A 12,245-nucleotide genomic window follows, 5' to 3' on the forward strand; every position below is an offset into this window, starting at 1 on the left:
TCTTCTGAAAATACCCATAAAATTAGTGCAATGGAAGGGAGAAATACTAATTAAGTGAAAGGAATACCTTTCTGGTTTCTGTTACTAAAAGAGTATGAGATGGAAAATATACAAGTAAAAACCTATATTACATTTCTGGCCATCAAAAATCTTCTGTACCTGATAATCCTCCTGGTATTGAAACATTTAGGCTGAAGAAGAAATAGGCTGAGAAAGAAAACAGGCTGAAGAAGAAAAATAGGCTGAGAAAGCTGTGAGAGAGACACCTTATTATGAAGGTCAAGTGTCCAATCAAGAAGACATGACTTTCAAATAAACATTAATCTTTTTTTAATTTTTCTGAACTGCTCTGTATTTCAGTGCTTTTGTACGCAATGTTGGTACAAGAAACACATGTGTTTGTTTTTTCCTGACAGTAAAACCAGATTCCGATGGATTCAGGAGAGCAGCTCACAGAAGAACGTGCCTCCCTTTGGTTTGGATGGAGTGTACATATCCGAGCCTTGTCCCAGCTACTGCAGTGGCCATGGGGACTGTGTTTCAGGGGTGTGTTTCTGTGACCTGGGCTACACCGGTAAGGCCACAGACATGCATCTGGTGGTTTGTTTGTAAAATATTAATCTCTGGTTACTGTATGCCATGTTACTTCTTCCAAGGAAACAGATTCTGAGATGATTCTTCTTTAAGTCCTAATTGTAGGAATTTGCCACCCAGGCCCTTGAAGTGCTAAGATATTCTGTAGTTTTGAGCTGCCTAAGGAAAAAAACCATGGTAATGCCAATTTCACTCCCTAAAGGAGATTTATTTATTAGTAAACTGATAGTAGTTAACATTGCTTTGGGCTCTGCTTTATGAGGCACTATAGTAAGTACTTTTCATTTCATCTCACTGAATTCTAACAAAAACCCTATGCCATTGTACATACTATTATTGTCCTTGTTTATATTTGAGGAAACCAAGACAGAGAGGCTTAGTATCTCTCCCGAGGTCACCCAGCTAGGAATTGCTGTAGCTAGGCTTCAAACTCTAGCAAGTCATTCCCTAGAACTCAAACCTGAGCTCTTCCTTGACCACTTGGCTGCAAGGGGCTCTCTGTGTTCTTTACATTGCTTTTTATACGGCATGTAATTTTATACATGCAAAGTAAAAATCAGTGTAAGAAATGATAAATCCAGGGCTGCCAAAAGAGGACTTTACAAGAGAAATATTTCTGACCATGGGCACCGTTGGCTGTTGCTACAAGGAAAAATAAAAAGGGAGCTGAGATTAAAGAGTAAAATTAGAGAAAATGTTACAAGCTTCAAAAATCTTTCTGTAGAGTTTTTCCCAGAGGCAACTTCAAAAGGATTCCTCCCAGATTTTCAGTGCTCTGCCCTTCGTCTGGCGCATGACCAAAGATGAACATATGTTGTTGCAGGCCTTCTGTGGAGTGCCCAGCCACTCCTGGTTTCAAGGGTGTGTTTTTTTTAATCTGAGATTAACTCTCCTTATTGATCCTCTGATAGAAGGACAGCAAAGGAACACATTTTATTGTGGACAAAATCTATCTGTCAGTTTGCACAAATCCTCTGAGTAGCAAGAACCATGGAAATGTGTGGTTCCCAGTGTCTCTCTACTAAGGAATAAAAAATGATAGAGGTGGAATAGTGTTTTGTAATGATAGTAGTGATGGCTGTACTTCAGACAGACAATTGTGAGATACAGATTTCCATGTGGCTTCTTTCCCCTAACACCTGTGGAAATGCTTCTTTAGCCCGGGCTCTGAATGTACCTTCTAATGTTTCATGATTTCAACAAAGCCTCTCTCCTGTGTATTTCTTTTCTTGGAAGCTGCACAAGGAACCTGTGTGTCTAATGTCCCTAATCACAGTGAGATGTTCGATAGGTTTGAGGGGAAGCTCAGCCCTCTGTGGTATAAGATAACTGGAGGCCAGGTTGGAACTGGCTGTGGAACACTGAATGATGGCAAATCTCTCTACTTCAATGGCCCCGGGAAAAGGGAAGCAAGGACTGTCCCTCTGGACACCAGGAGTATCAGGTGAATAGTTTATTGGTACACTTCTCCATGAAGATTCACCATGCCTTGTGGTCAAACCTAAAACACTCTGTTATCCTATTGAGGACTTACATAATAAGGTTTCTCTATATATATTTTGATATTTAAAAATGAAGTATAACTTCAACTCCATAATAAAATAGTTTCTGCAAAATGTATACCACAATTCATTAACCAGCCTACAGACATCACCAAAGTCTGTGTGTCTAATGTATGTCAGCTTGGTTGTCTAAAGTTCATTGTTACCATGAAGACTATTTGATATTATTTTCATATATGCCAGGTGAAACAAGGATTTTTTTTCAACTTTAAATTTTGTGTCTGAAAATGATACATTCCGTTTATCGAAGTGTATTTGTATTCACTTATTAAAAACTGTCCCAGGGGCACCTGACCGGCTCAGTTGGTAGAGCATCCGACTCTTGATCTCAGGTTGTGAGGTCAAGCCCCATATTGGGTGTGGAGCCCTCTAAAAATAATAATAATAATAATAAAATAAAAATAAAAACTGCTCCTGAAATTTAAAATACCTATACTGACACCTACTGGTAAAATAAAGAACTGCTTAGTTTTAAGGTCAAATGAAATAGTAGCACACCTAAAATAAAACTGTGCTTTTTGTATTACTATCAATTAAATTATTTGAGAATCGGAAGAAGGGAAGCAGAAGAAATATTTTAAGCTTATAGGCCTTGTCCTCACTAAAATCTTGGGTTCTGTGTCATGTTTTTTCTGCCTTCAGTCTCATTCCCTTTCCTGTCACAGTGGGCTCCTGTCATGTAGGCCCTCTCTGTTGGTTTACTATGGATGGAGGGCTAATTTACATCACACTGAGTGAGTGTCAGCTGTGAAAAATTAAACCATCCAAGTCTAAGTCAGCAGTATAAGTAATTATGTGGCCCTAAACTAATGCAGCGTTTGGCTTCTTAATGTTAGTTTTTTCTTCATCCTGAATTTCCAAGAATAGTATGATCTCAATCTAAGGAATGACCATTTCAGTGATTTCACTAAATTATGCCAGACTGTCACAATGAAGTAAAGTTCAACTGTTTCCTTTTGTTTAAATCATTGTTGCAGAATAAAATGAATGGTTGTTAGGAAACTTTTTAAAATGCTTGTAGAATTAACTTGCTACATAATCTATGCAGCTTCTGATTTTCATATGCCCTTTGTGTTTAAAAGTAACATTTCAGAATTACAGAATTTTTTTTTAATTTTCTGTGTCAAAACACAGAAGGTTAAATCTCTTCTGAACTTACCTATTTATGAATAAACTGAAGTTTGGGTTTTTGGGGTTTTTTTCACCAGACTCGTTCAGTTTTATATACAAATTGGAAGCAAAACTTCAGGGATTACCTGCATCAAACCAAGAGCTAGAAATGAAGGTAAGTTGCTATATTTCTATAGAAATTATAGTTACTATTGGCACATTAGTGTTTTTTCTTCCCAAAGTTTGGCCAGGATTTTGCAAACTGAGACACTTTCTTTCTCTTCTCTTTTCCATCTTTAAATGACTAGCTGTATGGAGCCATGATGTCTTAGGTTCCTCATCTAGATCCTTAAGCCTGAAAAGCTCATGGATCCTATCAGAGTCTATTTGTTTTAAGGAATGCAATTCCTTTATAACTTTCAATAGGAAGAAAAAGAGACTTTTACATTTAGTGCGGGGCTAGAAGTTTTTGCATAGGGTGTTATTTACTGAATGCAGATCAGACCCTGGCCATAAACATTCTGGGGGTACTAGCATCCTTTGGTAGGAGGAGCAGTTCTTGGTAAGGATAAACATTAACTTTTCCTGAGCACCTGATATATGCAAGGCAGTATTCCAAGTGTTTTATCTGTTAATTCATTTAATCTCCATCATACCTGTTTGCCATAGGTACTATTAGTCCAATTTTACAGATAGAGAAACTGAGACACAAGCAGGTCAAGCAACTTACCCAAGATCATGCAGTCAGTAAGTGAATGAGCAGGGATTCAAACCACTGATGCACATTCCAGAATGGATGTCTTAACCTCCTGCATACTGCTTCTCTCCTTGCCCAGAACTCCACTTCTCTAGGCATCCATACCATCTCCTGCCTCAGTGGTTCAGTTCTGAAAAAAATGCAAAAGGCCTGTAACATATATAAGTGGCCTCCAGGAGCTCTGCGAGTAGGATGGGATCCTTAAGGAACCCAAATATGAGTTTCCCTAATACAAAATCTGTGGGCTTCTCAGAAGGGTCCTCCTACAAACCTTGATCTCATGAAAGGCACATAAAGAGTTTTGTAGTATGTAAGTTTATTATCTCAGGCATGACTGTATAAAACATATTGGCTTAGGGGCACCTGGGTGGCTCAGTCGGTTGAGCATCTGACTTCGGCTCAGGTCATGATCTCATGGTTTGTGAGTTCGAGCCCTGCATTGGGCTCTGTGCTGACAGCTTGGAGCCTGGAGTCTGCTTCGGATTCTGTGTCTCCTTCTCTCTCTGCGCCTTTCCCACTCATGCTCTGTCTCTCTCTGTCTCTCAAAAATGAATAAATGTTAAAAAAAATAACATAAAATAAAAAACATATTGGCTTAAACTGTACCTGTGAGTCCATGGAGCTAGTGATAGCTCTAATGGTCAATCCAAAATGTCCTTGGCCATGTCGCCACTAACTGAGACGTTTCATGACGTTTTCTGAGTATCTCAGTACTTTTAGTCTAGTAATTATCCAGATTGTATATTTACTGAAACATCTGTAGATGTTTCTGTAAAAGTTTCTGTAGAGGTAAAAGTTTCTTTAAAAGTTTAGAACGTTATACAGACCATTTTGCATTCCCTAATCTCTTCAACAAAGATTTATTCAAGAGTCTGCTCTAAGCCACGTCCATTCTAGGCTGTGGATACAGTGTCTCCAATCATGTGACACGTTATTCAAGATGTGCTAGGTTATGGTGCAATAAGGAACAACCCTTTAAATCTCAGTGGGTTAAATCAGTAAGATTTCTCCTTAGTGCTACATTTTCATTGAGGCTCATCTGAGGTCCTCATTCCAGCACGCAGGACAAGCTGCTGCTGGATAGATTCTAGGTGTTGCCAACCATGTGGCAGAGAGAAAGAGACAGTGTGTTGAAGGGGACCCCAAGTCCAAACCACCAAGTGCCAGAAGCGGAAGAAGCCCTGACCAGAGCAGACAAAAGCCCCGTCCAAAGGGACACTTCCATTTTAGTGAGAAGAATCAGAAAATAGACAATAAAGAAAAGAAATAAGCAAGATGTTAAATTGACAGGCTGGACAGAAATAAATCATCTGAAGAGATGGCCAGTTGTTGATGGGGAGATTTGATTTAGATAGAATGATCTGGGAGGGGGCTCACTGAGGAAGTGACATTTAAACTGAAATCTAAAGGATGAAAAGCAGGCAGCACAAGATGAGCTCAGGGCAAGTTTTCCAAGTCAGAAGAAACAGCAAAGGCCAGTAGAAAAGAATTCTGATGTTGGAGAACAGAAAGAAGGCTAGTGTGGGGGTGACTGGGTGTCTCAGTTGAACATCCGATTTCGGCTCAGGTCATAATCTCATGGTTCATGAGTTCGAGCCCACGTTGGGCTCCCTGCTGTCAGCACGGAGCTCACTTCAGATCCTCTGTCGCCCCCTCTCTCTACCCCTCCCCCACTTGTGCACGCTCTGTCAAAAATAAATAAAACATTAAAAAAATAGTTTAAGAGGAAGAAAGAAAGGGAGGGAGGGAGGGAGGGAGGGAGAAAGAGATGAAGGAAGGAAGGAAGGAAGGAAGGAAGGAAGGAAGGAAGGAAGGAAGGAAGGAAGAAGGAAGGAAGGAAGGAAGGAAGGAAGGAAGGAAGGAAGGAAGGAAGAAGGAAGGAAGGAAGGAGGAAGGAAGGAAGGAAGGAAGGAGGAAGGAGGGAGGGAGGGAGGAAGGAAGGAAGGAAGGAAGGAAGGAAGGAAGGAAGGAAGGAAGGAAGGAGGAAGGAAGGAAGGAAGGAGGAAGGAAGGAAGGAAGGAAGGAAGGAAGGAAGGAAGGAAGGAAGGAAGGAGGAAGGAAGGAAGGAAGGAAGGAAGGAAGGAAGGAAGGAAGGAAGGAGGCTAGTGTGGCTTGGAACTCCTGGAGATGAGGGGCAGAAGTCCCGTTGTGCAGAGGGCCTTGCTAGCCATGGTAAGGAGATGGGGTCTGAATCCATGCATCTTGGACACCAGCTGAGGGCTCTTAGCCCAGGCAACGACATAATCTTATGTAAATTTTTACAAGATCGCCCTACAGAAATAACAAGTAGTTCAAAACACGTGACTATTTATGGAACACGTTCTCTGCCCCCGGGGCACAGGCAGGAGCTTTGAGGGCTACAGAGGAAGACAGGGTCCTGTCCTCAAGACCTTATTTCCTGATTGGAGAGGTAGAGCTTTTTAACATTTTCTTTAATCTTGGTAATAAAATTACTGTAAAATACTTGGTGGTTGGAACAGTGTAGCAATTGTGTGTATGACTCTTCTGAAAATCACAGATCCGTATCCCTATGTGCATATGAACTTTAAAGAAGAGAACTGACCAGAGTATTCTGGGAAGCATCCGCTTGTCATAGACATGAAAGTTCTGCTCTACACTTAGCCTCTGACCACGAGTGCTGTTGCCTCAGGGCAGATTCCCTTAAAATCCTTTTAGCAACAAGCAACTTTTCTCAACTTGCTCTTGAGCCATTTTCTTAAACTCATTGCTAGCCTTGTAATTGACACCCCACAGGCGTTTCTAGGCCTTGTCTGGAAAACAGGTTGTTAAAATGTAAATCTGCCTAAATCCTTGAACAAATCTCTTCCAGTTGATGAAAGTAAAGATTTTTTACTTACTCAAGCTGAAGCATTAATTTACATATTTGGAATTAAAATCAAAATTAGGCTATTTTCAATAAGACTGGGCAGAACGCAGATGGAGTTGTAATTTAAAAAGAGAAATGTTGTACATGCCGAAAACACTCAGTAGATGAGCTAAAATGGCTTGGTTTTTTTTTCAGATGTGCCATGTGTCAGATGACACAGCTAACGGGGCTCAACAATTTACATAAAGTATACATACTGCTGTTTCCCTTTCTTTCATTCCTTCATTCTTTCATACTTCTCTGGAAGGCACTCCTTTATTGTCCTTTGGGATTGGGCCCTAATCCTAGACTTTCTTGTGACCCTCCTAAAAAAGCAAATGATGAGAAGGATTGTAAGCAGAAACCAAATGGAATATGGACCCCTTGAGTCATGCTTCTCATTGATACCTGAATCCTCTAGGAAGCTTCAAAATGTAGGTTCTGATTCAGCAGAACTGGGTTGATATAAATTTCTCCAAGACTGAGTGGCTTAGAGCAACAAACCTTAGTTATCTTCTCATTTCTGTGAGTTGGGAATTCAGGAACAGGTTAGCTGGGTGGCTCTGGCTCAGGATCTTCCATAAAGTTGCATACAAGATAAAAGCCAGGAGGGGGGCAGTCATCTAACCAGGGTTGGAGGATCTATTTCCAAGATGCTCATTTACATGGCTGTTTGGCAAGCGGCCTCAGTTTCTCACTGTGTGAACCTGTCCCTTGGCTGTTTGAGTGTCCCCTGTTTCCCGTCAGCTAGCTTTCCTCAGAGCAAGAGATCCGTGAGAGAGAGCAAGGAAGAAAGCACAATGCTTTTTATGGCCTAGTGTCAAAAGTCAGGCACTGTCATTCCTACCATATTCTGCTTATTACATGTAAGTTACTAAGTCCAATGGCACACACACACACAAAAGGAGAATTAAGCTCCACTCTTTGAAGGGAAGAGTGTCAAAGAATTTGTGGACATGTTTTAAACCACCACAGGTAAAGCCTGTTCCCAGCTGATACAGGTGCTGGTCCTGAGACCATACTTTGAGTAGAGAGTATTAGAAAGGACCAGCCAGTGAGATTTTATTCTCATGACGCTTCCTTTCTGGTACTGTAATCTACCTTCTGAATAGGTCACCCCTCAGACAGATGACTGTCTAAATTATTCTCTCTCTCCCTCTCTCTCTCATCTAATTAAATGTAAACCCTGTCAACACAAATTAATAACCACAAGAAAAACTAAATTTTGAAGTGTCCGCTCTTTCACCCAAAATCACATTAAAAGCCAATAGGACGTATTTTGAGCAAACATCAAGGGTTAGGGGCGAGAGTTTTGTCAGCCATTCCTCAACTTAACTAGAATAAAGACCAGAAACAGACTACCTGCCATTTTCTTCATGAACTTTAGTTGACTCTCCTCCTCCAATACATGCATCTACAGCCACCCACTGAAGCTCTAACTGCCAATCTAACTACACCTGTATACATCATGCTCTCTCCCCGAAGATTTCCTCTTCTTTGTGCTATTTTTATGCTCTCATTAAAAATGATGATATCTATTTTAAATATGGTAAGATTAATTTTCCCGAGATTTCTCATTTTTTGCATGTTAGTCATTGTTGTTCCTGGCATCATTCCTTGTCAGATGTGGTGACAATAAATCCATGTGCAATCAATTAGCCTTAAAAGGCTTTCTTCTGGTTCTATATTTTATCCTAATAGTTCCTGAAACTTAGTTTTAGTAAACTCTTAGTTGTTCAGCATGTTAAAAGGATTAAGAAATTCCTATCAGTCAATAATGGAGAAATTAAAAAGTTATTGTATGTACCATTAATGATTTAAAATTTTCTAGGGCTCCTGGGTGGCTCAGTCCATTAAGTGTCCGACTCTTGGTTTTGTCTCAGTTCACACAATTCGTGGGTTCAATCCCCACATTGGGCTCTGCATTGACGATGCAGAGCCTACTTGGATTCTCTCTCTCCCTCTCTCTCTCTGCCCCTCCCCCACTCATGCACATGTGTGTGTGCATTCTCTCTCAAAATAAGTAAACTTTAAAACTTTCTAAAAAGGTTAAGGTATTACAAAATTAGTATAACAAATACAACTTTACCAAACATAATTTCTATGAATACCCAGAAAGTACTTTGGTATCCCCCGTCATAATTATAAATATGCAGTCTTAGGAACAGTTATGGGATAGACAATTAGATAGATGCAGGAAAGCCATCTGCCCTTTCCATCAATAACAATAGATGGATAGATGGATGGATGGATAGACGGATGGATGGATAGATAGATAGATAGATAGATAGATAGATACCCTGTTGATTCCTGCCATTTCATCATTAGCAATTTTTTTTTTTTTTGGCATCCAACCTTACCCTTTCCCCATGTCCTCTTTTAAAATAGAAAAGTTTCCAGAAGAGGTAGCAGGGGCAGCACATGTCATCCGTAACTTTAATGAGCAGGTCCATAAATCATGTCACTTTGGCAACAGGTGAAGGGGTGTTGGGTAGATGGGGTGGGTGAAGAGGGGAAGGGTGACCCAGAAAGGAAGACAGAACTAACATTGAAGGGGAGTGAATTTTCTGCTTTGCTGTTTAGTAAATGACTTCATTTCAGCTTCAGTAACTAAAGTCTGACAAAGTATGAAGTGCCAGTAAAAGGATCTTTCTGTTGAATAGAATTTCAGATTGGGCCATGCTTACTTACTGTCTGTGCTTCGGCAGAAAAAAACACTACTTGATTTTGTGCCGAGGAGATTGAGATATTTCTTCTGAGTGTATAATAATGATATGAGACTTGGTAATGTTCAGGACAGAATCTAAAATTCAAATGCATGATCTGGAGTGGATTTTTACAACCCCCTTACCAACCTACTCATCACTCATACAGAGCTGAGTAGTCTTTTAAAAAGCTTATGGTTTTGTTTTTTGGGTTTTTTTCTCTCTATTTCCTGGGAGTTGGTGCATTAGAAACTGTCAAGGAATTGATGAGCCTTCAGGTCTACTAATTCATTCCTTGGAAGTTAGATGAATGTGCGCTCATTCTATGAGATGCAATTTGAAGTTTCTGCTGCAGTCTTGCCATTTAAAAAATACTGTTCCTTGCCTTTTTTGCCTCTGGGAAAGCTGTCCAAGTAACTGGATTTATGTCTTTTAACTCAGGGCTTGTTGTTCAGTATTCAAATGACAACGGCATACTCTGGCATTTGCTTCGAGAGTTGGACTTCATGTCATTTCTGGAACCACAGATCATTTCCATTGACCTGCCACGGGAGGCGAAGACCTCCGCTACAGCTTTTCGATGGTGGCAACCCCAACACGGCAAGTTACTACTCACCCCACCCTTCCTGGTAGCATTGAGAGCACACAGTTAAAGCTGCATTGTGCTATATGCTTCTTAATTTGCTTTCAGTTTCTAGACAATATGATTTAAAATCACAATCATAAAGGTATTCATATTGCTCTGTAATAAACCTTCTCTAACTGCCTTTATTCATCTGATTTCAGGCAAGCATTCAGCCCAGTGGGCCTTGGATGATGTCCTTATAGGAATGAATGACAGCTCTCAAACTGGGTTTCAGGACAAATTTGATGGCTCCATAGATTTGCAAGCCAGCTGGTACCGAATACAAGGAGGTCAAGTCGGCATTGACTGTCTCTCTATGGATACTGCTCTGATATTCACTGAAAACATAGGTATATATTTTCACCAGATAAGGGGAGAATATTTAATTAACTAGAGGACTAAATGAACTAAAACCCAAGAGGAGCCTGTCTAATGCAAAACTGTGTACATAACCGCCTGTGCTGGGGGAGACCCTTGGGGACAAAAGGAGTTGGATTGACCTCTACTACAACTCAGTGCATTCAATGGCAGCCTGCGTTAGAACTGTCCTTCATGTGTGATCTAAGGTTTCTTGAAAGCAGAGCAAAACATCTCTATCTGAAGACATTCCCATGTTTCATAATTTGCAGAATTGCAGATGTAAGACTCTTCAAGGTGGTAACGCTTTTCAAATTAGCAGCCTGCCATATGTCCAAGTCTAGGCTAACCCAAATAACAACAGTTAATTGGGAGATAAGAAGTCACTTCAGATAAGACATGGTTTTCATTTGCTATTGAAAGTGTTCATTACAAGCACAGATGCCAAATAAGCAAAGAGAGAACAATTATGTGCTACCATTAAACTCTTCCTTTTTTGTAGGAAAACCTCGTTATGCTGAGACCTGGGACTTCCACGTGTCAGCATCGACCTTCTTGCAGTTTGAAATGAGCATGGGGTGTAGCAAGCCCTTCAGCGACGCCCACAGTGTGCAGCTCCAGTATTCTCTAAACAATGGCAGGGACTGGCATCTCGTCACTGAAGAGTGTGTTCCTCCAACCATTGGCTGTCTGCACTACACAGAAAGTTCCGTTTACACCTCAGAAAGATTCCAGAACTGGAAGCGAATCACTGTCTACCTTCCCCTCGCCACCATGTGAGAATTGTTGTTTGGCTTCATATCAGAACTTTAGATTCCTGTCACCTAATTTGAAAATAATTGCAATTCTACTTGGCAATTCTATTACTCTCTCATGATAATTAATGCGTGGGGTATGCCAGGGGAGGAAAAACAAGTAAAGGTACAAGGTGCTATGGGTTGAGATTTTTTTTTTTTAATGTAGTGAATGAGTTCCAAAAGTTTTACAGGTCTCAACTTTTCCTTGGGAACATGAAGCCTGCCCACCAGATTGACTTGTAAAAATGGGTTCTGTGCTGCTGTAAAAATAAGTATCTACCCGATAGCCCCAGAGTGATACTTGTTCACGTCAAGCAGTATGTAAAGTCACATACATATGGAAGAGTACCCTTAGTTTCTTTCTTTTCGTTCTCAATACCACAGTAGGAATAAAAAATTGGTTCCTTTGGAACACTCTTATGTTTTTTATTTTTCTTCCCCTCCCTGGCATATTTCAGATCACTGTCAGGAGTTGTATGAGGGCTTACAGCAGGCTTCCACTTTGGGGGTTTAGGCATTTGGGTGATTTGGGGATCTTTCTAGGAACCAATGTGCACTGTGGTGGCTGGTTAGAGATTGTGCCATCCTGGGACTGCTTCCCTTGGATTCCTGCCTCTCCCCGCCACTACTACATTCTGAATGACAGGCAAGTTGGCCTCTGCAGGCTGCATTTGCCAGCTTCTGCATCGGCTGGCTTCCTGATAGATGTAATGGCAGACACTGGCAGGATAATCAGAGCAGAAAGAGAGATAAACCAGGACATTCCTCCCCCTTCCCTTTCTGTGTCAAGTGCATCTTGGCCAACTTCAGTGGCTCCAGCTCCCTGGAGATAGCCCTCCATGTAACCCTGGCCTCTGAGCACCAGCAACCAT

The 12,245-nt window shown here is 40.8% G+C and overlaps 1 protein-coding gene across 3 annotated transcripts in view; it reads left to right on the forward strand.

The window, feature by feature from the left end:
• RELN (reelin) overlaps positions 1-12,245 on the forward strand; it is a 536,751-nt gene that overhangs the window by 435,373 nt on the left and 89,133 nt on the right. For all 3 annotated transcript variants that reach the window (XM_019825367.3, XM_019825368.3, XM_011280339.4), the window contains exons 29-34: positions 417-574; positions 1,831-2,038; positions 3,365-3,441; positions 10,036-10,194; positions 10,381-10,569; positions 11,079-11,352. In XM_019825367.3, the coding sequence (XP_019680926.3) occupies positions 417-574; positions 1,831-2,038; positions 3,365-3,441; positions 10,036-10,194; positions 10,381-10,569; positions 11,079-11,352 (1,065 nt within the window). The remainder of the gene's footprint in view (positions 1-416; positions 575-1,830; positions 2,039-3,364; positions 3,442-10,035; positions 10,195-10,380; positions 10,570-11,078; positions 11,353-12,245) is intronic.

Source organism: Felis catus, chromosome A2, assembly GCF_018350175.1.
Source record: "Felis catus isolate Fca126 chromosome A2, F.catus_Fca126_mat1.0, whole genome shotgun sequence".
Taxonomy (NCBI): Eukaryota; Metazoa; Chordata; class Mammalia; order Carnivora; family Felidae; genus Felis; species Felis catus.